The sequence below is a fragment of the Rana temporaria genome, chromosome 8 (genome assembly GCF_905171775.1).
Source record: "Rana temporaria chromosome 8, aRanTem1.1, whole genome shotgun sequence".
Lineage (NCBI taxonomy): Eukaryota > Metazoa > Chordata > Amphibia > Anura > Ranidae > Rana > Rana temporaria.
Window position 1 is genome coordinate 17,382,973 of NC_053496.1, and position 27,864 is coordinate 17,410,836.

The following is a 27,864-nucleotide window of genomic DNA, read 5'->3' on the forward strand; positions in this document are numbered from 1 at the left end:
TCATGTGCCCGCCCTCTATTTTCTGCTTCCGGGTCACATGTTAATGGGAACTAGCCGCTACCTTATTTCTTCCATAGCCCAGGCTTCTCTTCTCTCATAGATTTGGGCGATTTCGAGCGGCATGAGTGACGCGGAGTTCTTTCCGTCAGCACTGGGCACCAAGGATCAGTGAGTAGGCTAGAATACAGCACGGACGCCACCGAAACGTTCTACCGCCATTCATGTGTGACACGCGCACAACACGGGCGCCATATTGGTACACCCACAGACTTGTTCTGTTGCCATGTGAAGCCACCGCTGTTCATGTGTGACACGCGCACAACACGGGCGCCATATTGGTACACCCACAGACTTGTTCTGTTGCCATGTGAAGCCACTGCTGTTCATGTGTGACACGCGCACAGCACGGGCGCCATATTGGTACACCCACAGACTTGTTCTGTTGCCATGTGAAGCCATCGCTCTTCGTGTGTGACACGCGCACCGCACGGGCGCCATATTGGTACACCCACAGACTTGTTCTGTTGCCATGTGAAGCCACCGCTGTTCATGTGTGACACGGGCGCCATATTGGTACACCCACAGACTTGTTCTGTTGCCATGTGAAGCCGTTATTTGATGTCACTGAACCAATTCACAAAATAATTGATAAATAAACACTTAAAGCGTGTGAAAAGACATTTTGGTTAATTTCTGGATCGTGTGGGGGGAAGAGTTAATACTCCTGTCAGATACATTTTTTTTTCGTGTTTATATCCTGTTGGGGCAATTTTCATTCACTTCCTGCCCCCCCCCCCCATTTAACAGGAAATGAGAGATATAGGTGGATTCACGTAGGGCGGCGTATGTTACAGCCGGCGTAGCGTATCGTATTTACGCCACGCCGCTGTAAGTCTGAGAGGCAAGTGCTGTATTCACAAAGCACTTGCCTCCTAAGTAACGGCGGCGTAGCGTAAAGGGGCCGGCGTAAGCGCGCCAAATTCAAATTGTGAAGAGGTGGGCGTGTTTTATGTAAATAAACCACGGCCCGACGTGATTGACGTTTTTAACGAACGGCGCATGCGCCGTCCGTGGACGTATCCCAGTGCGCATTGCTCCAAATTACGCCGCAGGGGCTTATTGGTTTCGACGTGAACGTAAGTGACGTCCAGCCCCATTCACGGACGACTTGCGCAAACGACGTGAAAAATTCGACGCGGGAACGACGGCCGTACTTAACATTGGCTAGGCCAGCTATTTGTTCGACTAACTTTACGCCGGAAAACTCCTTTACGTAAACGGCGTATTTTTACTGCGACGGGCAAGCGTACGTTCGTGAATCGGCGTATCTGGCTGATTTACGCATTCTAGGCGTAAATCAGCGTTAACGCCCCTAGCGGCCGGCGCAACTAGACAGCTAAGATACGACGGCGCAGGCCGTCGTATCTTGGTTACATTTAAGTGTAACTCAATTTGAGAATACACTTAAATGTACGACGGCGCAGATTCAGAGTTACGACGGCGTATCTACTGACTTAACTCTTTGTGAATCTAGCTAATGATCTATAGCCATATGGGGAATTCACTTGTTAGATTTCTCATCACTTCCTGTCTTGAGGTCAGTGATCACCAGGACAAATAGTGAATCTGCTTGGTGGGGGACACAGACGTTTTTTTTTATCTTTTATGTATTTTATTTATTACAGGTACTTGTATAGTTAGATTGAAAAAAGACACAAGGTGTCCTTGTCACCCAGCACTTATATAGCGCTATTAGAGCTGCGCGATTCTGGGATCCCTTTCACGCTGGGAGCATTTTGCAGGCGCTTTAACGCTAAAAATGGCGCCCTGAAAGAGCCGCTGCTGTCTCTCCGCTAGCAGGACGCAAAAAAAAAAAAGTTCTGCTAGCCGCATCTGTGGAGCGCGGTGAAGGAGCGGTGTGTTGACCGCTCCTCCACCGCTCCTGCCCATTGAAATCAATGGGGCACAGCGGCTATACCGCCAGCAAAGTGCTGCTGCAGCAGTGCTTTGCGGGTGGTTTTAACCCTTTATCGGCCGCTGGTGGGGGGTTAAACGCGACCTGCTAGTGGCCGAATACCCCTGCAAATACCATGGTAAAGCGCAGCGATTCCGTGGACGCCCGAGTGTGAAAGGGGCCTTGGAATAAAGTTCACGATTTTCAGCGTAACCTCATCTTTCACATTATACAAAAAAAAAATTAGGCTAACTTTTTACTGTTAGATTTTGTTTTGTTTTTTCATTAAAGTGTATATTTTTTTTTCAAAAAAATTGCATTTGAAAGACCACTGCGAAAATACAGTGTGACATAAAATATTGCAACAATCGCCATTTTGTTCTCTAGGGCAGTGATGGCGAACCTTGGTACCCCAGATGTTTTGGAACTACATTTCCCATGATGCTCACCTACACTGCAGAGGGCATGAGCATCATGGGAAATGTAGTTCCAAAACATCTGGGGGGTCAAGGTTTGCCATCACTGCTCTATGGTCTCTGCTAAAAAATATATATATATATATATATATATATGTGTGTGTGTGTGTTTGGGGGTTCTAAGTAATTTTCTAGCAAAAAGAAAAAAATATTTTAACTTTAACCACTTAAGCCCCGGACCATATTGCTGCCTAAAGACCCAAGTGGTTTTTACAGTTCGGGACTGCGTCGCTTTAACAGACAATTGCGCGGTCGTGCGACGTGGCTCCCAAACAAAATTGCCGTCCTTTTTTCCCCACAAATAGAGCTTTCTTTTGGTGGTATTTGATCACCTCTGCGGTTTTTATTTTTTGCGCTATAAACAAAAATAGAGCGACAATTTTGAAAAAAATGCAATATTTTTTACTTTTTGCTGTAATAAATATCCCCCAAAAACATATATAATTTTTATTTTCCTCAGTTTAGGCCGATACGTATTCTTCTACCTATTTTTGGTAAAAAAAAATCGCAATAATCGTTTATCGGTTGGTTTGCGCAAAATTTATAGCGTTTACAAAATAGGGGATAGTTTTTTTGCTTTTTTTTTTTTTTTTTTTTTTTTACTACTAATGGCGGCGATCAGCGATTTTTTTTCATGACTGCGACATTATGGCGGACACTTCGGACAATTTTGACACATTTTTGGGACCATTGTCATTTTCACAGCAAAAAAATGCATTTAAATTGCATTCTTTATTGTGAGAATGACAGTTGCAGTTTGGGAGTTAAACACAGGGGGCGCTGTAACATTAAGGGATCACCTAGTGTGTGTTTACTAGTGTAGGGGGGTGTGGCTGTAGGAATGACATCATCGATCGGATCTCCCCTATAAAGGGGATCAACCGATCGATGCGCCGCCACAGTGAAGCACGGGGAAGCCGTGTTTACATACGGCTCTCCCCGTTCTACAGCTCCGGGGAGCGATCGCGATGGAGTGGCTAAAAACAAATAGCCGCGCCGTCGTCCCGGATCGCTCCCCGAGCGGACCCGACCTCCGCATGTACCGGGGGGGGTCCCGATCGGACCCCCCACCCACGTCTAGCAGAGGACGTACAGGTACGTACATGTGCCTGTCCGTGCCATTCTGCCGACGTATATGTACATGAGGAGGTCGGGAAGTGGTTAAAACCAACAAGTTTCAGAAAAAGGTTTAGTCTTTGAGTGGTTAAACTTCCCTCATTCAGGGCCGTTTCCCACTGGTGCGATATCCAACATTAGATGTGATTCGCAACGCAAATCGCATGTGATGCGATTTCAGCCATACAGAAGCTGTTATAGCTGCAAAGGGTGGGCCAACTCAATATTGAACCCTACGGACTAATAGCTGGATTCAGGTAGGCGGGCGCAACCTTGCGGCGGCGTAGCGTATCGTATTTACACTACGCCGCCGTAAGTTAGCAAGGCAAGTACTTGCCTGCTAAGGTACGGCGGCGTAGTGTAAATGCGCCGGGTGTAAGCGCGCCTAATTCAAATTAGGCTGAGGGGGCGTGTTTTATGTCAATATGGGTTGACGTTTTTTAGGAACGGCGCATGCGCCGTCCGTGTACATATCCCAGTGTGCATTGCGGCAAAGTACGCCGCAAGGACCTATTGGTTTCAACGTGGACGTAAATTACGTCCAGCCCTATTCACGGACGACTTACGCAAACAGCGTAAAATTTTCAAATTTTGACGCGGGAACGACGGCCATACTTAACATTACTAGTCCAGCTATTTGATGGAATAACTTTACGCCTGAAAATGCCTTACGTAAACGGCGTATCTGTACTGTGTCGGCCGGGCTTACGTTCGTGAATCGGCGTATCTAGTGATTTACATATTCTACGCCGACCGCAATGGAAGCGCCACCTAGCGGCCAGCCTAAAAATTACACTTTAACCACTTCAATACAGGGCTGTTATACACACCTCATTACCGGGCCTATTCTGGCACTTCACTCCTACATGTAAAAATCATTATTCTTTTGCTAGAAAATTCCGCAGAACCCCCAAAAATTATATATGTTTTTTTAGCAGACACCCTAGGGAATAAAACGACGGTCATTGCAACGTTTTATCTTGCACGGTATTCGCGCAATAATTTTTCAAACGCCCTTTTTTTGGAAAAAAATTGTTTCATGAATTAAAAAAATAACAAAACAGTAAAGTTAGCCCAATTTTTTTGTATAATGTGAAAGATTATGTTACACCGAGTAAATAGATGCCTAACATGTCACGCTTTAAAATTGCGCATACTCATGGAATGGCGCCAAACATCGGTACTTAAAAATCTCCATAGGCAACGCTTAATTTTTTTTTTACAGGCTACCAGTTTGGATTTACAGAGGAGATCTAGTTCTAGATTTGTTGCTGGCACTCTAACGCACGCGGCGATACCTCACATATGTGGTTTAAACGGCGTTCACATATGTCGGTGGGACTTACGTGTGCGTTCGCTACTGCGCGCGAGCTACCGGGGACAGGGGCGTTTTAATTTTATTTTTTATTCTTTTATTTATTTTTTTACTTATTTTTTGTCTTTTTTACACTTCTTTTCTAAATTTTTTTTTTTTTTTTTTTTTTTACTTTTATTCCTATTACAAGGAATGTAAACATCCCTTGTAATAGGAATGTGTGTGACAGGTCCTCTTTATGGAGAGAGGCGGGGTCAATAAGACCTCACATCTCTCCTCCAGGCTGGAAAGCATGAAATCGGTGAAAAAAAATTCACCGATCTCATGAATACTGTTGCTTACTAGCCGCAATCGCGGCTTTGTTTACTCACGGGGACCCGGGCGTGACGTCATCACATTGCGCCCGGGTCCTCCGACGGTCATAGAGATGACTGGTGACCATCTGGTCACCAGTCATCTCTATGCTTCCTGCGAGAGCCGGACGATTCTTTCTCCGGGCCCCCGATGGCACGGGAGAGCCCGGAGAAGCACCGGATGGCGGCGGGAGGGGGGGGATGGATGTCCCCTCCCGCCGCCTGTAAGAACGATCAAGCGGCGGAACCGCCGCTATGATCGTTCTTATGCTGCGCAGAATCGCCGGCAGAACAAAAGGATATCTGGATGATGCCTCTGGCTGCAGGCATCATTCAGATATTCACCCGCAAAGCCCAGGACGTCATTTGACGTCCACCCAGGATGGGAGATCCCATCTGTGGACGTCAAATGACAATGGGCGGGTATTGAAGTGGTTAAGATACACCAGTGTAAGACACTTACGCCGCTCGTATCTTAGCCTAATTTAAGCGTATCTGGTTACCAGAATACGCTTAAATTTGCGTCGGCGCAGATTCTGACTTAGGCCGGCGTATCTACTGATGCGCCGGCCTAAATCTTTCTGAATCTGCCTATAAGACTGGGATGCCATTAAAATTGATGAGCGTGTAAAGGCAGGCGTCCCAATACTTTTGGTAATATAGTGTATGTTCTATACGGTTATCCTATGTCAATGTAATGGGTGGTTTTCTGTCTTTCTTCCCCCCCCCCCATAGCTGGGATGCTGTCTACAGTTGTGAACTGCAAGCTTTCCAGGAGTATGGTGATGAAGGAGAGATCTGGTGAGTGACAGAAGTCTAGCACTGTGCAGTGTAATTTACAGTAAATAAAGTTGTATTACATTGACTTTTTTTTTTTTTACATTGGTATCACTGGTGATGTAATGTTCACGCCCATGAAGAGTATGGAAGGATTAGATCCCCTGTGAGGTTTTTACAGCTATCTGGACTCTCTCTCTCTCTAATGTAGCCAGGGATAACAGTAAAATCCTAACAGGTTCTAACCCTTCTCCACTTATAAAGTATATACTCAAGTATAAGCCAAACCAAATATAAGCCGAGGCACCTAATTTTACCACAACAAAAAGTATCGAGTATAAGCCTAGGGTGGAAAATGCAGCAGCTACTGTAAGTGGAAAAGAGGGTCAACTGTGCCCATCGGCAGCCTCACTGTGCCCACCTGCAGCCTCATCAGTGCCCATCGGCAGCCTCACTGTGCCCACCTGTCTCATCAGTGCCCATCGGCAGCCTCACTGTGCCCACCTGTCTCATCAGTGCCCATCGGCAGCCTCACTGTGCCCACCTGTCTCATCAGTGCCCATCTGCAGCCTCACTGTGCCCACCTGTCTCATCAGTGCCCATCGGCAGCCTCACTGTGCCCCCCTGTCTCATTAGTGCCCATCTGCAGCCTCACTGTGCCCCCCTGTCTCATTAGTGCCCATCGGCAGCCTCACTGTGCCCCCCTGTCTCATCAGTGCCCATCTGCAGCCTCACTGTGCCCATCTGTAGCCTTATGTACCTTTTGATCTCCCGCTGTGTCATGCAACTGCAGTCGGCGGCCGTCCACTGTAACAAAGCCCCGCCTCCTCCTCATCCGTGATAGACGGAACACTGATTTTGTTTCCCAACATTGTATCAGTGTTCCGTCTATCATGGACGAGGAGGAGGCGGGGCTTTGTTACAGTGGACGGCCGCTGGCTGCATGACACAGCGGGAGGGTTTTCGGCATAAAAAATGTGCTGAAAAAGTCGGGATCAGCAGCACACTTTAGGTCTCTTGGACCAGGAGCATGTAACCCCCCCCCCCCCCCCCCCAGTGCAATCCCAGTACCTTAATGCACTTGGGAGGCGCAGTATCCAGCCCTGTTGCCTGCAGCCTGTCAGTCTATGGCGTGCAGAACGCTGTTTGGAGTGGTACTTCCATGTAGGGCCCTATGTATTCATGGAACGCAGGTATTCTGCACACGAAAATGTTGTGATTGGATGCACAGGGACTAGATCATGGGTGCTCAACCTGTGGCCCTCCAGCGGTTTTGGAACTACAAGTCTCATCGTGCTTTAGCCTTTGGGAGCCACGCATCGAACTTGTCAGCCTTGCAATGCCTCATGGGACTTGTAGTTCCGCAACAGCTGGAGGGCCACCGGTTGATCACCCACTGACCAGATGCACTGGGGTCGATTTACTAAGACTGGAGAGTGCAAAATCTGGTGCAGCTGTGCATAGAAACCAATCGGCTTCCAGGTTTTATCGTCAAAGCTTAATTCAACAAGCTGATTGGCTACCATGCACGCTGCACCAGATTTTGCACGCTCCCGTTTTAGTAAATCAAAACCCCCATCTTGTGTAAAGGGCCTTTGATCCCTACAATGTGGAATTATCACATGCTTGTATTTAAAACATTTTTGTCTCCCTTTTGAAACAGGTTTGGTGAAGGTAGCATGACCCGAGTGGTTCGATGGATAAATGCCCATACAATACCACATAGTTCATCAGTACTGGATATTGGCACTGGGAATGGCATGTTATTGGTGGAACTGGTAAGACAAATGTTGCTGACAGTAATTTGTTTTTTAAAGAGACATTAACCACTTCCCTACCTCCTCATGTACATATACGTCAGCAGAATGGCACGGACAGGCACAATCACGTACCTGTACGTCCTCTGCTAGACGTGGGTGGGGGGTCCAATCGGGACCCCCCCGGTACATGCGGAGGTCGGGTCCGCTCGGGGAGCGATCCGGGACGACGGCGCGGCTATTTGTTTTTAGCCGCTCCGTCGCGATCGCTCCCCGGAGCTGAAGAACGGGGAGAGCCGTGTGTAAACACGGCTTCCCCGTGCTTCACTGTGGCGGCGCATCGATCGGGTGATCCCCTTTATAGGGGAGACTCGATCGATGACGTCAGTCCTACAGCCACACCCCCCTACACTAGTAAACACACACACAGTGATCCCTTAATGTTACAGCGCCCCCTGTGTTTAACTCCCAAACTGCAACTGTCATTTTCACAATATACAATGCAATTTAAATGCATTTTTTGCTGTGAAAATGACAATGGTCCCAAAAATGTGTCAAAATTGTCCGAAGTGTCCGCCATAATGTCGCAGTCACGAAAAAAATCGCTGATCACCGCCATTAGTAGTAAAAAAAAAAAAAATGCAAAAAAACTATCCCCTATTTTGTAAACGCTATAAATTTTGCGCAAACCAACCGATAAACGATTATTGCAATTTTTGGTAAAAAAAAAAAAAAAAATAGGTAGAAGAATACGTATCGGCCTAAACTGAGGGAAAAAAAAAATATTTATATATGTTTTGGGGGGATATTTATTACAGCAAAAAGTAAAAAATATTGCATTTTTTTCAAAATTGTCGCTCTATTTTTGTTTATAGCGCAAAAAATAAAAACCGCAGAGGTGATCAAATACCACCAAAAGAAAGCTCTATTTGTGGGGAAAAAAGGACGCCAATTTTGTTTGGGAGCCACGTCGCACGACCGCGCAATTGTCTGTTAAAGCGACGCAGTCCCGAACTGTAAAAACCCCTTGGGTCTTTAGGCAGCAATATGGTCCGGGGCTTAAGTAGTTAAAGAATACAAGGTGGGGGGGGGGGGGATGGGACATTATAGGTGCAATTAGTACAAGGACATACCAAATTGAATAAAATCACAATTTATTACATTTTACAAGGGTACATAAAAACAATATTATACAATACATGAACAGCTTTATGGTCATTCAAGACGTGTTATTGTAGCTCCTATAGTTGTTCCCACAGCTTAATCCTACATGTTTCGCCAAATGGCTTCCTCAGGGACTGTGGCTACTGTATGAATGAACAGAAAGCAAATTACGAACAGTACATGTAATAATATATCAGTAAATCCCAACACTATACGTAGTAAATTTAAAGGGGTTGTAAAGGTACAATTTTTTTTTTTTTTTTTTTTTTCTCCTAAATATCTTCCTTTACCTTAGTGCAGTCCTCCTTCACTTACCTCATCCTTCCATTTTGCTTTTAAATGTCCTTATTTCTTCTGAGAAATCCTCACTTCCTGTTCTTCTGTCTGTAACTCCACACAGTAATGCAAGGCTTTCTCCCTGGTGTGGAGTGTCGTGCTCGCCCCCTCCCTTGGACTACACATAAAACACGAATCCCAGCAAAATCATGGTAAAAACGTGGAAGGCACAACAAAAAGCACTGCAGAAACCCTCAAAAGCAACATGCATAGAATCGAGCCTAAATGTTGAGCGACCGCATATATGCATTTCAGTTTACTGTGATGAGGTACTGTGTTTACCACATTCAATAAGCTAATCGGAACAGGACAACCACTAAAGTGGATGTAAAGCCACTCTCATCCTTTCTAAACTGCTGCCATAGTGCTGATCTATAAGGATATAGATGCCTCCTGCATGTATCCTTACCTGTCAAATGTCTCCCCTCTGTCTGTTATAAGAACTGAACACTGTGGGTGGGTCTGTTGTCTGGAGCTCGGTGGGTGGAGTCGTGATGTCAGTGGACTCCCCGCCCACCTTTACACTCCCCTTGTCAACATGCATTATTTTTTTCCTGTGTTCCTTATTCTTATTCTGTATTCTGCTATGATCACTAACATCCAGTCAAAACCCTAAAAAGTAACCACACGACTTCAGAAAAGGAGGGGGGGGGGGGGTGGGAATTAAAAAATAATGCCTGTCTCCAGGCTAGTACATGAGATATGTAAATAACCTGTCACTCACAGAAAGGGGGCGGAACGGACTAAGGGTTTTCTCTGTAAGTCTGTTTTTATCTTGCTGAACAATAAGAGGATTGCTCAGAGCTGGATTAACTCTATGTGGCAAGACTGGGCACAGATGATAGGAAATCTTATACTCTACATTGTGACATTAAAACACTTTTTTTTTTTTTTCGGGTTTACATCCACTTTAAGGTTTTGGCAATGCGGTCCAAAAGGAACTAAAGCCTTCTGGTTTAGATAAAGCTTTATCTCCGTAAACTAAAGAGAAAATTCCCTTGCACAGTGAACAGCTTATTTTCTTTTAGTAAATCAGACTTTCTACATTTATGGTTCCTGCTGGGAACAGAGAATTCAGCGTTCCTTGCCAAGAGTGGTAATGACTTGTAGTGTCAGGGCTTTGCACTATGGAGTAAGGCTGCATTCACACCTGAGCGTCGGTCGTTTTTTTGGGCGTCTTTTTCCGGCGTTTTGTCGCGCGTATTCATGCTTATTTGCGCGTTTGCATACAGCGTTGTCCGACGTTTTTGTACTTCAACGTTTTTTATTTTAGCCAATAGGAAAAATGATCATCTTTTCATCACTTGTTGCTATGTTGGTACATTTTTTTTAATCTTCTGCATGGGCGACAAGTTCTATTGATTTAAGAGCCCATTCACACCTTGGCGTTTTGTCGCCTGTAGCGTGACGCGCACAAACGCCAGAGGGACCAAAATACATGTAAGGCTATGGGCATGGTTCACATCTGAACGCCGATGCGCCTGACGCGCATCGCATGTAGTCAATAAAAGTTCCGGACCCTTTTTTGTCGCGCGTATTTGAGCGTTTCCATTTCCCATAGAAAGTAATGGAAACGCTCGATTCAAGCGACTTGCGCGACAACGGGCGTTTGCTACAGGCGTTTCGTCAATAGAACTTGTCGCCCATGCAGAAGATTAAAAAAATCTACCAACATAGCAACAAGTGATGAAAAGATGATAGTTTTTCCTATTGGCTAAAAAAAAACCGTCAAAGTACAAAAACGTCGGACAACGCTGTATGCAAACGCGCATATTGGCATGAATACACGCGACAAAACGCCGGAAAAAAACGCCGCTATTGCCTACGCCTAGGTGTGAATGCAGCCTAAAGCGACGAAACGCCCGTAGCAAACGCCCGTTGTCGCGCAAGTCGCTTGAATCGAGCGTTTCCATTACTTTCTATGGGAAATGGAAACGCTCAAATACGCCCAAACCGCACGACAAAAAAAAGGTCCGGGACTTGTTTGAGCTTCGCGCGACAGGCGTTTGGCATTCAGGTGTGAACAGTCACCATAGCAAATAATGTTATTTCATCCCTCTGGCGTTTGTGAGCGTAGTGCTTCAGGCGTAAAAACGCCTAGATGTGAATGGAGCCTAAGGCTGCATTCACATCTAGGCGGACGAAATCGCGGCGTTTTGTCGCCGCAAATCGCGGTAAAAATAGCGGCGTTTTGTACCGCGATTTGCGGCGACAAAGCGCCGGTATTGTCCGCCTAGATGTGCCCCAAGATGACCCCCTCTATGGAGATGATTCCCATCTCCTAGCCGAACGTCTGGGACCTTTTTTCACGCGGCAGGCGACAGGCGTTCGGCGTGGAGATGTGAACCATCTCCATAGAGGGACATCTGTTTTCAGCCCTCTGGCGGCAGCGGCGTAGCGCTACAGGCGTAAAAACGCCTAGGTGTGAATGGGGGCTAAGGCTCGGTTTCCACTTGTGCGACTTGTCATGTGACCTGGGACTGAAAAGTCATACCCCATGATTTCCAATGAGCACCGTTCATATCTGTGTGACTTCAAAGTAGTCCCTGCACTACTTTGGTCCCACTTTGATGCGATTTGAGGTCCATAGACCTCAAGAATACACAGGCATTGCTTCAAGTCGCGGCCAAAAATCGCGGTAAAAAAATTGCAGCGAAATCACGCGACTTTGGGGTTGTAATAGTGGAAACGGAGCCTAAATCGATGTTCCTCACTCTCTCTTGTGTTTTTTTAATGACAGGCAAAAGCTGGATACAGCAATCTTATGGGTGTGGATTACTGTGCTGATGCAATAGCCCTTGCTAGAAGTATATGCGAAAAGGAAGGGGTTTCCCAGAGTGTGAAACTCCAGGTGAGAGACGTACAATTTTGTTGGATATTTTGAATATATTTTCCCGTCATTGCCATTTTTGTTATGCAGCTTCTGAACATTGAGGCCCAGATTCACGTAGGAGACACGATGGCGTATCTCCAGATACGCCGTCGTATCTCTGAGTCTGAGGTGTCGTATCTTGGCGCCTGATTCAAAGAATCAGATACGCCAGAATTTTGCTAAGATACGACCAGCGTAAGTCGCCTACGCCGTCGTATCTTAACTGCATATTTACGCTGGCCGCAAGGGGCGTGTACGCTGATTTACGCCTAGAATATGTAAATCAGCTAGATACGCCAATTCACGAACGTACGCCCGGCCGTCGCAGTACAGATACGCCATTTACGTTAGGCTTTTTCCGGCGTAAAGTTACCCCTGCTATATGAGGTGCAGCCAATGTTAAGTATGGACGTCGGGCCAGCGTCAAATTTTCCGTTGATTACGTCGTTTGCGTAAGTCGTTCGCGAATAGGGCTGTGCGTCATTTACGTTCACGTCGAAGGCATTGGCTTTTTGCGGGTTAATTTGGAGCATGCGCACTGGGATACTTTCACGGACAGCACATGCGCCGTTCGTAAAAAGCGTCATTTACGTGGGGTCACAAGAAATTAACATAAAACACGCCCACGTGTTCCATATTTGAATTAGGCGGGCTTACGCCGGCCTATTTACGCTATGCCGTCGCAACTTTGCTTTGTGAATACTGCACTTGCCTGTCAAAGTTGCGGAGGCGTAGCGTAAATAGGATACGTTACTCCCGCTCACAAATACGCCCTCTCTACGTGAATCTGAGCCTAAAGGTGTTATAAAGGTACAATTTTTTTTTTTTCCCCTAAATAGCTTTCTTTACCTTAGTGCAGTCCTCCTTCACTTACCTCATCCTTCCATTTTGCTTTTAAATGTCCTTGTTTCTTCTGAGAAATCCTCACTTCCTGTTCTTCTGTCTGTAACTCACCACAGTAATGCAAGGCTTTCTCCCTGGTGTGGAGTGTCGTGCCCACCCCCTTCCTTGGACTACAGGAGAGTCAGGACGCCCACTAACACACAGCTCCTTTATCTGCAACGTAGAGAGCGTCCTGACTCTCCTGTAGTCCAAGGGAGAGGGCGAGCACGACACTCCACATCAGGGAGAAAGCCTCGCATTGCTGTGTGGAGTTACAGACAGAAGAACAGGAAGTGAGGATTTCTCAGAAGAAATAAGGACATGTAAAAGCAAAATGGAAGGATGAGGTAAGTGAAGGAGGACTGCACTAAGGTAAAGGAAGCTATTTAGGGAAAACATTTTTACCTTTACAACCCTTTTAATTTTACCAGTTGTTGTCAAGCAGACATGACATTTTTTCACAGTCTTCTCCCCCCTCCCACATACTTCTCCCACCAGCCTAAATTAAAACTAAAACCAAAATGTACCTTCTAGAATCAGACTAAGCGCAGTGCTAAATACAAAGTATCCCCTGAGGGATATACAGTAAAACCTTGTATTGCGAGCACAATTCCTTCCCGGAAAAATGCTTGTAATCCAAAGCACTTGTATATCAAAGTGAATTTCCCCATAAGGAATAGTGGAACAGATGATTCGTTCCACAACCATTAAAAGACCACTACAGTGGAACCTTGGATTACGAGCATAATCCGTTTCAGGAGAATGCTTGTAATCCAAAGCACTCGCATAGCAAAGGGAGCTTCCCCGTAGAAGTCAATGGAAACAAAGATAATTCGCTCCGCATTGACTTCTATGGCATGCAATACCGCATGTGGCCAGAGGTGTGGGGGCCGGAGAGCCTCGGAAATACTCAGGGACAGCTCGCCTGAGCTCGGGAATGAAGTATTTAAAGCGGTGGTTCACCCTAAAAACTAAATTTTCTTATTCCACTGCCCCCCCACATTACAATCCGATTAAGGCTCTTATTATTTTTTCCATGCTGTACATACCTTAGTACAGCATATTCACCCGTGCATCCGGGTTGCGAGTCCCGCGGGAGTGGGCGTTCCTCACATGTGTGTGATTGACATTTTGCCCAAAAACAAGCTCCCCCCCCGTCGCGTAAGCCGCGTCACGATTGGCGAAAGGAGCCGAACGGCGATGCGCATGCGCAGTATAGCGCCGACTCGCCGTTCGGCTCCTTTCGCCAACCGTGACGCGGCTTACGCGACGGGGGGGAGCTCGTTTTTGGGCAAAACGTCAATCACCGGCATGTGAGGAACGCCCACTCCCGCGGGACTCGCAACCCAGATGCACGGGTGGATATTCTGTACTAAGGTATGTACAGCATGGAAAAAATAATAAGAGCCTTAATCTAATTGTAATGTGGGGGGGCAGTGGAATAAGAAAATGTAGTTTTTAGGGTGAACCACCCCTTTAAGTATTCTGAGTATTTCCGAACCGTTTCGAATGTCACCGGCGCCCTCACACCTCTGGCCAAATGCGGTACTGCACACCCCATTAGCTTGAATTCTGCTAGTTTTGCGAGACGACACTCAAAAATCGAGTCAGAATTAAAAAATGTGAATGGAGCACGAGGTGACGTCTGCGCATCGCTCCGCCTGACGTACGTTTCGTAAAAAACTTACTTCGTCCAGGGGCTGACTCTCCACTATCAGTCTGCAGTCGTGATCAGGAAGACTACCCTGCAGTAGAGCGATTTGAAAGCGAGGCTTGAAGGGCTCGTGGAGCGCAGAATGGAAGGGGTGACATTGATGGCGGTGCAGAGGATGGTCTATGTGGATCGCTTCACCCCGGATGTCTGCATGCTTAGATATGCCTCTTTTTTTATTCACCAACCATGTGAGTTGCTGAATGTTGTGCCTTCATTAACGACTTTCCGCCTGCCGGCCGTCATATGACGTCCTTGACTGTGTGTGTATATCTGAATGATGGATGCAGCTACAGGCATCATTCAGATATTGTTATTTAGAGCCGGCGATTCCCTACATCGTAAGAAAGATCATATTGGCTATTCCACCGCTTGATCGTTCTTATGGGCAGCGAGAGGGGATGTCCCCCTCCCGCCCGCCACCCTCCAGTGCTTCTACCGACTCGCCGCTGCCATCGGTGAGTCGGAGACAGGATCTGCCGGCCCTGCATGTTTACCATAGAGATTTCCGGTGGACCAGAGTCTCTATGATTGTTCGGAGGTCGGGCGCGATGTTATGACGTCATGCCCGGCCTCTGCATTCAAACAAATGGCGCCACTTCAGCTGGGAAGCCGAGATCATTTTTATTTGGGGGAGGGGGGGGATTTCAGGCTGTAAAGAGGACCGATCATGCCATATTCCTATTACAAGGGATGTTTATATAGGCGTCCAATCACATCACCTGTCATTTTAGCCAATCAGGTGACAGACCTAAGCACCTAACTGGCTGAGATGTGGTTTAGTGTTAGGAAAGCGAATATTTCCTAACACACAGCTGAATAACCTGCGAGCGCCAAGCATGGCGCTCCCTGTTCACCTTTTTTGTAGCATATTAGATGCCTATTAGAGCCTATGGCAGCCATAGATGGATTCATGCAATGGTGATAGAGGGGTGGCAGGAGAAAGGGGGCGGCGCCCATGCGCCCCTTATGGACGCACCGCCACTGCTTATCCCCCTTTTTTTTTTCTGCAGGGCTTCCAGGACAGATCAGAGTGATTCTCTGTGCTGGTGCTGACCAGTCTGTATCGCTCTGATCCTTGCCAGAAGGGCTACAGAAAGATGGGGGAGAAGAGCAGGTCATTTTAGATCCTTGGGATGCTACATTGGCTGCATGATCACTGGCGGCTCATCACCCATGGAGGTAAGTACAGCAGGGACCGGGGAGGGTGAGGAGTGTGTGGGGCGTTTCACCTCTTCATTTTTTTTTTTGGAAAAGCTGAGCTGACACTTTTAAGTCCTGTTACATTTAGGAACCAATCATAATTGGCCAGAGTTGAAAAATACATTTCTGATCACTGTGTTAACTATAATAAAGTTTGATTTTCTATCAGCCTGCTGTTCTGTGTTGTTTTTAGGTTACAGATTTTCTGGACTCCTTCAGTCCTTCAGAACAGTTTGACATCTGTCTGGATAAAGGCACCTTTGATGCGGTGAGCCTGGATCCCAGCGATGCACAAGAAAAGCGTACTCAGTATGTAAATGTGCTCTGTACTATTTTAAAACCCAAAGGCCTTTTTATCATCACATCCTGCAACTGGACCAAAGAGGAGCTGCTCAAGCAGTTTGACAAAGGTAAGGAATCACAAGAGAACTAGATGAGCACATACATTATTAGCTGGATTCAAAAAGACGCGCCTAACGTTAGGCAGGCGTAGCGTATCTCATATACACTACGCCGCCGTAAGTTAGAGAGGCAAGTGCTGTATTCACAAAGCACTTGCGTCCTAAGTTACGGCGGCCTAGCGTAAATGGGCCGGCGTAAGCGCGCCAAATTCAAATTGTGAGGAGGTGGGCGTGTTTTATGCTAATGATTCGTGACCCGACGTGATTGACGTTTTGAACGAACGGCGCATGCGCCGTCCGTGGACGTATCCCAGTGCGGATGCTCCAAATTACGCCGCAAAGACTCATTGGTTTCGACGTGAACGTAACCTACGCCCAGCCCTATTCTGAATCGACTTGCGCAAACGACGTGAAATTCGACGGCGGGTCCGACGTCCATACTTAACATTGGCTGCGCCATCTTTTTGGTGGAATAACTTTAGGCCTGAAAGCGCCTTACGTAAACGGCGTATCTGTACTGCGATGGGCAAGCGTATGTTCGTGAATAGGCGTATCTCGCTGAATCGGCGTACACGCCCCTAGCGGCCGCCATAAATAGACAGCTAAGATACGACGGTGCCGGCGGTCGTATCTTAGCTAGATTTAAGTGTATCTCAATTTGAGAATACACTTAAATATAGGACGGCGCAGATTCGGAGTTACGACTGCGTATCTACTGATACGCCGGCGTAACTCTACTTGAATCTGGCTATTTATGTACACATGCAACTGGTTTTCATGGGTGGGGTACACAAAGCGCTCAGGCTGTATGTATACAGAACAGAATGGCTGCTGTGATTACAATAAATGTAATTGTAACTGCCATTTATACATTGTTCAATTCAATGCGATGGCAGTCAAATAAAATTGCTACTTCGCCTAACATGGATAAAACAAAAGTTCACTGCCTGGTCACAATAAAGGCACAATCTCTCCCTCCTCCTAAAGGCCCTCTCATCTGTAGAGAGACGTGTGAAGCCCAAACGCATGGGTTCTACATCACTGGCAGACTTGGTACCAGGAGGTGAGGGAGGCAAGGGTGGGACTGCATATCTCCGAGCCAAACGTACAGGAGGCTGACACCAAGCTATGCAGTGGAATAACGTCCTTTACAGGATGTCTCCAGTTTACAAGCTGACCTCAATGCTCTGTCTGATTGGGCAACTATATGGCAGATGAGGTTTAATGTTGATAAATGTAAAGTTATGCACTTGGGGGCTAAGAATATGCGTCATAAATACTAGGGGGAGTACAACTGGGGGGTCCGTAGTGGAGAAGGATCTGGGGGTTTTGGTTGATCATAAGTTCAATAATAACATGCAATTCCAAGCTGCGGTTTCCAAAGCGAGCAAAGTCCTTTCTTGTATTAAGAGAGGTATGGACTCCAGAGACAGAGATATAATTTTGCCCCACTTGTACAAATCATTAGTAAGACCTCATCTGGAATATGCAGATCAGTTTTGGGCTCCAGTTCTCAAAAAGGATATCAGGGAACTGGAGAAAGTGCAGAGAAGGGCAACCAAACTGTTAAGAGGCATGGAGGAGCTCGGCTATGAGGAAAGATTAGAGGAACTGAATTTATTCTCTCTGGAGAAGAGGAGAATAAGGGGGGATATGATCAACATGTACAAAGATATAAGGGGTCCATATAATAAACTTGGTGTTATTCACTTTACGGTCATCACAGAGGACAAGGGGGAACTCTTTACATCTAGAGGAAAAGAGATTTCATCTCCAAATACGGAAAGGTTTCTTCACAGTAAGAGCTGTGAAAATGTGGAACAGACTCCCTCCAGAGGTGGTTCTGGCCAGCTCAGTAGATTGCTTTAAGAAAGGTCTGGATACTTTCCTAAATGTACAGAATATAACTGAGTACTAAGATTTGTAGGTAAAGTTGATCCTGGGAAAATCTGATTGCCTCTTGGGGGATCAGGAAGGAATTTTTTCCCCTGCTGTAGCAAATTGGATCTCATGCTCTGCTGGGGTTTTTCACCTTCCTCTGGATCTACTGTGGGTATAGAATTGGGCATATGGGATTGTATGATATTATTATTATTATTATTATTATTATTATTATTATTAATTTTTTTTAGGGTTGAACTGGAAGGACTTTCAACTTGACTAACTATGTAACTTATAGGCTTCATTTCCATGGATGTTTTTACAGCCACTTTGTTTAGCCTTTTTTACAGCTTAAAAACGCCTGTTTTTTATTTTTTTGAGCTGGAGCTCAAAAACGCCGCGGTAGCGTTTTTGCGTGTGTTTTTTTTTTTTTTTTTACGTCTGCCGTTTTTACAGCTCTAAGAGCCCATTCACACCTTGGCGTTTTGTCGCCTGTAGCGCGACGCGCACAAACGCCAGAGGGACCAAAATACATGTAAGGCTATGGGCATGGTTCACATCTGAACGCCGATGCGCCTGACGTGCATCGCATGTAGTCAATAAAAGTTCTGGACCCTTTTTTGTCGCGCATATCGCGCGTATTTGAGCGTTTCCATTTCCCATAGAAAGTAATGGAAACGCTCGATTCAAGCGACTTGCGCGACAACGGGCGTTTGCTACGGGCGTTTCGTCAATAGAACTTGTCGCCCATGCAGAAGATTAAAAAAATCTACCAACATAGCAACAAGTGATGAAAAGATGCTAGTTTTTCCTATTGGCTAAAAAAAAAAAACGTCAGTACAAAAACGTCGGACAACGCTGTATGCAAACGCGCATATTAGCCTGAATACGTGCGACAAAACGCCGGAAAACGCTGCTATTGCCTACGCCTAGGTGTGAATGCAGCCTAAGGCTGGAGCTTCAGAACGCACTGGTCTTGTTTTTTTTTTTTTTGCCGCTTAAAAACGGCTCAGCCATCTACAGCTCAAAAACATCATGGTGGGCATGAGGCCATAGACTAACATGGAGAGACGTTTTTAAGCTGCAAAAAAAGCTCAGAAAAGTGGCTGTAAAAATGTCCATGGAAATGAAGCCTAAAGAGGAAATCCACCAATTTTTTTTTTTTTTTTTTTTTTTAAAGTCCGCAGCTACAAATACTGCAGCTGCTGACTTTTAAAATAAGGACACTTCCCTGTCTAGGATGCCCGCAACTTTCTATTGGCCTCAACAAGTTTTCTCCTACGTCACTGAGCTGTCAATAGGAAGACAATTTCAATAACAGAACTTCATCCACTGGATTTCCGTTTTCCAACGCCATTTCTGTAAAATCATGGGATGTCGGTAGATTCTGATATGTTTCAACCCACCAATATATCATCTTGTCAGATCCTTGTGTATTTTTTACTACAATCAGGTTGTAAATCCTTGCACAATTGTGTGCACAGTCTTTTACAAGCCATGCCACCCATTGCTCTACTCTGTATTCTCCGCCCATACAGCCCACTTACCATCAGGTTGTGATCACCTAGAACAGCCTTTCTCAACCTTTTAACCCTAGAGGAACCCCATAAATAATTTTCAGGTCTCGAGGAACCCTTACGAAAACCAATTCATCATGGGTCAATAGTAGGGTTGTCCCGATACCACTTTTTTAGGACCGAGTACAAGTACCGATACTTTTTTTCAAGTAGTCGCCGATACCGAATACCGATACTTTTTTTTAATGTCATGTGACCGTTTTCAAACCACAATACAGACCAAAGATATTTTCTTTAGAATTATGAAGAACTGGTACATCATGGTGTGGGGCTGTTTTTTAGCATACGGTACTGGAAAACTACATATCATTGAAGGAGTGATCACTGTCAGTGCAGCTCATCGGTGCCAGTGCCCAAAAGTGCAGCTAGCCAGTGCCACCTATCAGTGCAGATCAGTGCCCATTAGTGCATCAGTGCAGGGAGGCAGCTTATTAGTGCATCTCATCAGTGCCACCCAATCAATGCCAGTGCCACCTATCAGTGCCATCCATTTATGAGTGCCATTCAATCAATGCCAGTGCCACCTATCAGTGCCATCCAATGGTGCCATCCAATTTGTGTTCGATGTCACAAAAAAAAAAAAAAAGTATTCTATTTTGGTATCGGGAGTATTTGCGCGAGTACGAGTACTAGCACAAATACTCAGTATCGATACCGATACCGATACTGGTATCGGTATCTGGACAACCCTAGTCAATAGGAACAATGCCCTTTATACTTGTGGCCAATGGGAAGAATGCCCCCCTTAAAGTGGTGCTCAGCATGCCACCCTTAAAGGCAGCCAAAAATATATTTGGTGCCAAGCTGCTGGCTTTGCTAAGTGATGTTGAACCTTGAACTCTGTAGGCACCATCAAAAAGGTGGTTCATCGGCCACAGCTCAAGGAACCCCTGGCAACCTCTGGAGGAACCCCAGGGTTCCACGGAACCCTGGTTGAGAATGGCTAACCTAGAAGCTGGCCATTTAGCATTTTGGGAACTTTCACAATCTCCCTTTCTTGTGATATTTCAGTCTAGGAGTCTGTGGATTAGATGTTCTCACCGTGCATTATAACAGGTGCCCGGTTAGGTAGCAGACCATATGAGGGACTTCTTTGTCTGATTTTTTTTATATATATATATATATATATATATATATATATATATATATATATATATATATATATATATATATATATATATATATATATATATATATATATATATATATATATATATATATATATATATATATATATATTGTACCGGGACCGATACCGAGTATTAGCGGGAGTACTCGTACTCCCGCTAATACCCCCGATACTAAAATAGAATACTTCCAAGGGGGAGTGTCTATGCGCAGCGGGGAAAACAGCTGTTCAAACGAACGCTGTCTGTAATGTTCCCCGCCGCGGTGATAACAGTAGGTACGGGGGACAATGGCTGCTGTACGGGGGACATGGCTGCATTTGGGGACACATTTTAAAAAAAGTATCGGTATTCGGTATCGGCGAGTACATAAAAAAAAAGTATCGGTACTTGTACTCAGTCCTAAAAAAGTGGTATCGGGACAACCCTAAAATATATATATATATATATATATATATATATATATATATATATATATATATATATATATATATATATATATACCAAAAGTATTGGGACGCCTGCCTTTTATAAGCACATGAAATTTAATGGCATCCCAGTCTTTGTCCGCAGGGTTCAATATTGAGTTGGCCCGCCCTTTGCAGCTGTAACAGCTTCAACTCTCCTGGGAAAACTGTCCACAAGGTTTAGGAGTGTGTCTATGGAAATGCTTGCCTATTGTTCCAGAAGTGCATTTGTGAGGTCAGGCACTGATGTTGGATGAGGAGGCCTGGCTCGCAGTCTCCGCTCTAATTCATCCCAAAGGTGTTCTATCGTGTAGAGGTCAGGACTCTGTTCAGGCCAGTCAAGTTCCTCCACCCCAAACTCGCTCAGACATGTCTTTATGGACCTTGTTTTGTGCACTGGTGCTCAGTCATGTTTGAACAGGAAGGGGTCATCCCCAAACTGTTTCCACAAAGTTGGGAGCATGAAATTACCCAAAATGTCTTGATATGCTGACGCCTTAAGAGTTCCCTTCACTGGAACTAAGGGGCCAAGGACAACCCCTAAAAAACAACCCCACACCATAATCCCCCCCCCCCCCCCTTCCATCAAATGATTTGGACCAGTGCACAAAGCAAGGTTCATATAGACATGGATGAGCAAGTTTGGGGTGGTGGAACTAAGGAGACAAGCACCTGGAGAAAGCACTAAGGAGAATACTTCAGGAGCGCTTTCTATGTAGATAAAACAATTACCGTATTTATCGGCGTATAACATGCATGTGTTTGTGTTATACGTTGATATAGGGCTGCCTCGGAGGGGAAGGAGGGAACGAGCGCTGCTGAAATACAGAGCCGCGATCTCTCTGTGTACTCGGCTCATCTCACAGTCACCCCCAGTCCCGCCCCCTGGACGCCTCCTAGCTTTGACGTCCCAGCATTGGACTGGTGTTATGTCCATTATAGGAGCCAAGCGGCGTGACTGCGAGCCGAGTACACAGGAGATCCGGCTCTGTCTTTTCCGACAATGACAAGGCTGCAGATGGGCACGGATTAGCCTACAAGTATGGACGAGGCTGCAGATGGGCACTGATTAGGCTGTAATGATGGGCAAGGCTGCATATGGGCACTAATTAGGCTGAGATGATGGGCTAGACTGCAGATGGGCACTGATTAGTCTGCAGTGATGGGCACTGATTAGTCTGCAGTGATGGGCACTGATTAGTCTGCAGTGATGGACACTGATTAGTCTGCAGTGATGGGCACTGATTAGTCTGCAGTGATGGGCACTGATCCTTTTATCTTTCGTTCATAGAAGGACACAGCCTTCATTGACCTTGGGGTTATGCTTCTTCCTACCAGGAGATTTAGGCAGAATTCTACAGCACTTAAGGTGTTAACCTTTCCTTCGTGCCGCTCCCCCAGGCATAACCCACACCCTGCTCTAGCAGCCTCATTTTTTACCTCAGACGGCGGCCATCTTGGAAATCTCCTTGGTAACGCTGTGATTCTTCCCTGAGGTGACAAAGCACAGCCAGTGCTGCTGTGTTCTATGAGGTAATTTTTACCTCAGACGGCGGCCATCTTGGAAATCTCCTTGGTAACGCTGTGATTCTTCCATGAGGTGACAGACACAGCACAGCCTCTGGTATCTTGTACCAGTTTTAGTGCTGTAACAGTGTTTTTTTTTTTTTTTGTTTTTTTTTTAGTGCTGTGAAACGCTGTGATTCTTCCATGAGGTGACAGACACATCACAGCCAGCACATCAGAGCACACCTCAGGTTTTTCAGATCCCTCTGCAGCTGGGTGGGGTGGTGAGTACCAGGGGCCCCCATGCTCTGCAATTTTTTTTCCTGCCTTGCAGGGTGGGTGACTCAGCGCTGACACTATGGAACCTGATCCAGGTCTCCCTCTCAAGCTATGCCTGAGTTAACCCTTAACGCCCCTTCCCCTGCCACATCTGTTATGTTGGCTGTCCTGGGTTTCTTGCCAGGTTTGAAGCAGCTAGGATGGGGGGTAAAAAAGCGCCCCCTCCCTGAAGCCTGCTTCTGGGGATGACACAGAATCGCAGTTTTTTTCTGGTTCTGTTATGTCAGAGGCTGTGGGTTTTAACCCTTATGGATAGTGAGGATGACTCTGCTGCAGTCAGTTGCTGGCAAGAATTTGTTGGAGCTCTTGTTTCTGCGGTGCGTGAGGCTCTAAAAATTGAGGATGTGGTGGAGACACCTCCGTGTCAGTACCAGCAGACTACCACGCACCGCTGCAGTGTTTCCTTGTGTTCCTTATTTGGACAATATGTTATACAAGGAATGGGATGCACCGCATAAAGTTTGTCAAAAAACTTTGCAACCCGTTACCCCCTTGAGGGGGGCTTTAAAAAAAAAAAAAGTAGGTTTCTCCTCCGCCAGTGGACCCCCCCTGTGTCCAGACTGCGCAAGGCCACCAATGCTCCTGCATTTCAGGATCCCGCTGATAGGAGAGTGGAGGCCGTGGCCCGCTCCCTATTCACGGTGGTGGGTTCGGCGGTGAGGCCGGCTCTGGCCGGGGCCCTGGTCAGGCCCCGACTAAAAGAGCGAAGCTCCTGCTGCAGGAGCTGGAAGAAGGACCTCTAAGGTGGCCTTGGTGATGGCCGTTAAGGGTGAACGGTCCTTTTGGGACTTCCCTGAATGGCATCATTGAGGATGCCATGGGTGGTAAGCGCATGCTGTTCCCACAGTCTGGGAAGGGCTAGGGAACTCTCCTTGCCTACCTCCGAGCGTTTTTTCGCTCGCCCTGTGCGGTGGGGGTAGGTCTACATGGTGCTTGAATCCCCGCTGCGGGTAGCAGCGCACCTGATACCGCATGCCTAACAAGTCTGCGGACATACCTGCTTCCACCTGAAGGTCTGCTCCCGCCCGCGTCTCGGGTGGGAGACTGGCTTCGCATTGCGAAGTGTTTTCTTTGGGGTACAAGATTGAGTTTCTCTCTTGTCTGCCAAACAGGTTTTTTCCCTCCGGCTTCTGGCCTCCTCCGGTTCGCCGGTTGACTCTGTCAGGGGCTGTCCAGGATCTTCTGGTCAGGGGAGTGATTGTGCCAGTTCCCTCGTTTGAACGGTCTCTGGGTTTTTACTCCATTCTGTTTGTGTCCCCACGGAGGATGGGGCCCGGTCAATCCTGGGCCTCAAGTCCCTCGTTTGTTTTTGTCAAGGTGCAAAGTTTTAGGTGGTGTCGATTCGCTTGGTAATAGCAGCACTCCATCAGGGGGATTTTCTGGCATATCCTCAAACCACCGGAGATTCTGTGCTTTGCGGTCGGGGGGGACCATTTTCGATTGGTGTCCTTCCCATTCGGCGGGTTTTCGCCAAGGTGCTCGTCCCGATACTGGCCCGGCTGTGACAGCGGGGGTTTGTTATCATGGGATGACTGGACGGCATTCTCCTACGAGCTTCTTCGAGCTCTGCATTGGTGGAGCCGTGTCTATCACGTGTCAGGCTCTCCGAGTGTTCGGCTGGTTTCTGGATTGTCCTGAAATCGGGGTTGATTCCGTCTCAGGGACTGCAATACCTGGGACTAGTCCTGGATTCCTCCGGGGCGGGAGTGTTTTTTCTCCTAAAGGAAAAACTTCAGACTCTGCTATCTGCTGTGCAGCAGTTGCCGACCCAGAAGCGGTCATCTCTGCGATTCTGCAGGAAGGTTCTGGGTCAGTTGGTAGCCTCTTTCGAGGCGGTTCCCTTATGCCCAATTCCACGCCAGGGTACTACGGATGGGACTAGCTTCCGTCATCTCTGGATTACCAGATTCAATTGAGTCATCTGATCATGTCTCCCCTGGTGTGGTGGCTGGCGTTTCCGGTGCTTCGGGCCGGAAAGTCATTTTTCTGCAGGCCACTGGACAGTGGTCACGACGGATGCCAGCCTCTCCGGTTGGGGAGGGGCGCTTGGGGCACCCAGTCAGCCCAGAGGCACTGGACTCAGGTGGAGTCCTGCCTACTGATCAACGTTCTGGAGCTCCGAGCAATCAAGCTTTGCCTTGCCAGGTGGTCCCTGGATCTACAGGGCCAACCGGTCAGGATCCTGTCCGATAACACCACGTCCGTGGCGTAGGTTGATCATCTGGGAGGCACACGGAGTTCTGTTGCAGCGACGGGGGTCGCGCACATCCTTTCGGTGAGCCGAAGGGTCCGTTCCGGCTCTATCGGCCGGGTACATTCCGGGAATACGGAATTGGCTAGTCGACTACCTAAGTCGCACTGCAGGTCTGTGCCGAGAGTGGGGCACTCCGGACGTGGACCTTCTAGCGTCCCGTCTCTATCGGTAGGTGCCACGGTTCGTGGCCAGGTTTAAGGACCCGTGGGTGGACGCGTCAGGCGCGTTGGTGGCTCCTTGGGGTCACTGTCGCCTACTTTACACCTTCCCTCCTCGGAAGCTTCTTCCTCGCCTGCTGCGCAGAGTGGAAGCTGTAGGGATTCTATCGGTCCTGATTGCCCCAGATTGGCCGCGTCGCTTCTGGTACGCGGACCAGGTGGGTCTGGTGGCAGACGCCCCCTAGCGTCTTCCCCTGGGAATTGATTTTCTGTTACAGGGTCATCTTCCACCCTGTTTCACAGCCACCGGCCTTAGCGGCGTGGCTGTTGAGAGCCAGGGGCTTAAGGACCGAGGCCTATTTGGCTCGGTGATCTCTACCGTGCTGCCTGCACGGAAGTCTACCTCACGTAGGTTTTTTTCCTCATACATGGAAGGCCTACTTCTCTGTGTGTGGGAGATGAACTGGCACTCTCGTACATGCGTTGTGTACAGGATTCTGCTGTCTTTGCAGCAGGGAGTGGTTCAGGCTCTCGCCTTACGTACGGTTAGGAGCCAGATTTCTGCTCTGGCTGTTTTTACTTGCAGCGACCCTTGGCATCGCACTCCTGGGTGCGTACGTTGGGTCAGGGGGTCTGGCAGGTGGCCCCTCCGGTGCGCCCTCCATTACCCCCATGGGACTTGAATTTAGTCCTTTCAGTGCTTCAGGATGCTCCCTTTGAGGACATTCGGGAGGTTTTTTTGTTTATTGTCACAAAAGGTGATTTTATTTCTGGTAGCAATTACCTCGATCAGACGTGTGTCTGTCTGAACTGGCGGCCTTGTCTTGCAAGGCTCCCTGCTTGGTCATCCGTAAGGATGAGGTGGTGTTGCGGCCGAAGCCGTTTTTTTCTCCCTAAGGTCGTTTCGGCTTTTCACTTGGATGTGGACATTGTTCTTCCATCCTTATGTCCTCGGCCGAAATGCCAAGAGGAGGCCACTTTGCATCCTCTGGATGTGGTTCGGGCCCTACGAGTGTACTTGTGTTACGGTTCCATTCCGGAAGTCGGGCTCACTGTTCGTGTCGGTGGCTGGCCCTACAAGAGGGCCTGGCGGTCTCGTCGGCCACTGTTCCTAGGTGGTTCCGACGGATTGTGCTTCAGGCCTATTCCCTGAAGGGGCGGGCGCCCCCCTTTCGTGTCACGGCACATTCGACCAGGGCGATCGGGGCCTCTTGGGCTTTCCGACACCAAGCCTCTGTGTTACAGGTGTGTAAGGCTGCGACCTGGTCGTCGGTCCACTTTTTATCAAAGTTTTATAAGGTGGATGTGAGTGCATCTTCTGATGCCTCCTTCGGCCGCAGGGTGTTACAGGCGACAGTTTAAGGTTGGAGTTCCTCCGTTGAGTAACTCCGGTTTTTGTTTGGGGTGTAACCTGTTTTTGCTGTGTTATTTTTCCCACCCCTCTAATTTTTTGACACTGCTTGGGGACATCCCTAAGGTCAATGAAGGCTGTGTCCGTCTATGAACGAAAGGGAAAAAAGGATTTTTGTACTCACCATAAAATCAATTTCTCTGAGTTCATAGACGGACACAGCACCCACCCCTCCTTTGTTTGTACTGCTTGTTACGAACTGAGGCTGCTAGAGCAGGGTGTGGGTTATGCCTGGGGGAGCCACGCCACCTGGGAGGAGCGGCACGAAGGAAAGGTTTTTAACACCTTAAGTGCTGTAGGATTCTGCCTAAATCTCCTGGTAGGAAGAAGCATAACCCTAAGGTCAATGAAGGCTGTGTCCGTCTATGAACGAAAGAGAAATGGATTGTACGGTGAGTACAAAAATCCTTTTTATTTTGCTTCAAAATTCTGTAAATTACTCAGATAAACTTGGAAAGAAAATAACGGCAGGCTTTAACTGTGTTTTTATTTAATTTTTTTCTCTTGCAGAGTTTGAAATGATAGATGCACTTCCCACACCTACCTTCAGTTTTGGAGGACAGTCGGGTCACAGCGCCACGGCTCTGGTATTCCAGAGGAGGGGCAACTCTTAAAGGGAACAAGATTTTGCTTTATAAAACAACAATCGGACACTGAGTGGCAGACTGAACCTGCAATTATTTTCTCCGCAGAGTGTGAACACGAATCTCTTACACAGATATCTCCAATGACTGTAGATTATTAGTAAAGAAACTTTTTATACAACTGGTTTTATGTCTCATTCTGTATTTCAATTCTGAATATAAGTCATTAGGTGGTATAAATTG

General features: G+C 47.1%; 1 protein-coding gene across 1 annotated transcript; it reads left to right on the forward strand.

Moving 5' to 3' along the window:
- Nucleotides 1-27,802, forward strand: EEF1AKMT2 (EEF1A lysine methyltransferase 2). The gene is made up of 6 exons (XM_040361351.1): nt 1-168; nt 5,950-6,015; nt 7,655-7,769; nt 11,989-12,099; nt 16,110-16,326; nt 27,548-27,802. The coding sequence occupies exons 1-6, from the start codon at nt 122-124 to the stop codon at nt 27,649-27,651; spliced, it is 660 nt and encodes a 219-aa protein (XP_040217285.1). The 5' UTR covers nt 1-121; the 3' UTR covers nt 27,652-27,802.
- The last annotated feature ends 62 nt before the right edge of the window (nt 27,803-27,864 follow it).

Coding starts and splice junctions, on each gene's coding strand:
- EEF1AKMT2 (XM_040361351.1), top strand. CDS start 122: ATGAGTGACGCGGAGTTCTTTCCGTCAGCACTGGGCACCAAGGATCA. Junction 12,100..16,109: donor CCCAGAGTGTGAAACTCCAG/GTGAGAGACGTA, acceptor TGTTGTTTTTAG/GTTACAGATTTTCTGGACTC. Junction 16,327..27,547: donor GCTCAAGCAGTTTGACAAAG/GTAAGGAATCAC, acceptor TTTCTCTTGCAG/AGTTTGAAATGATAGATGCA.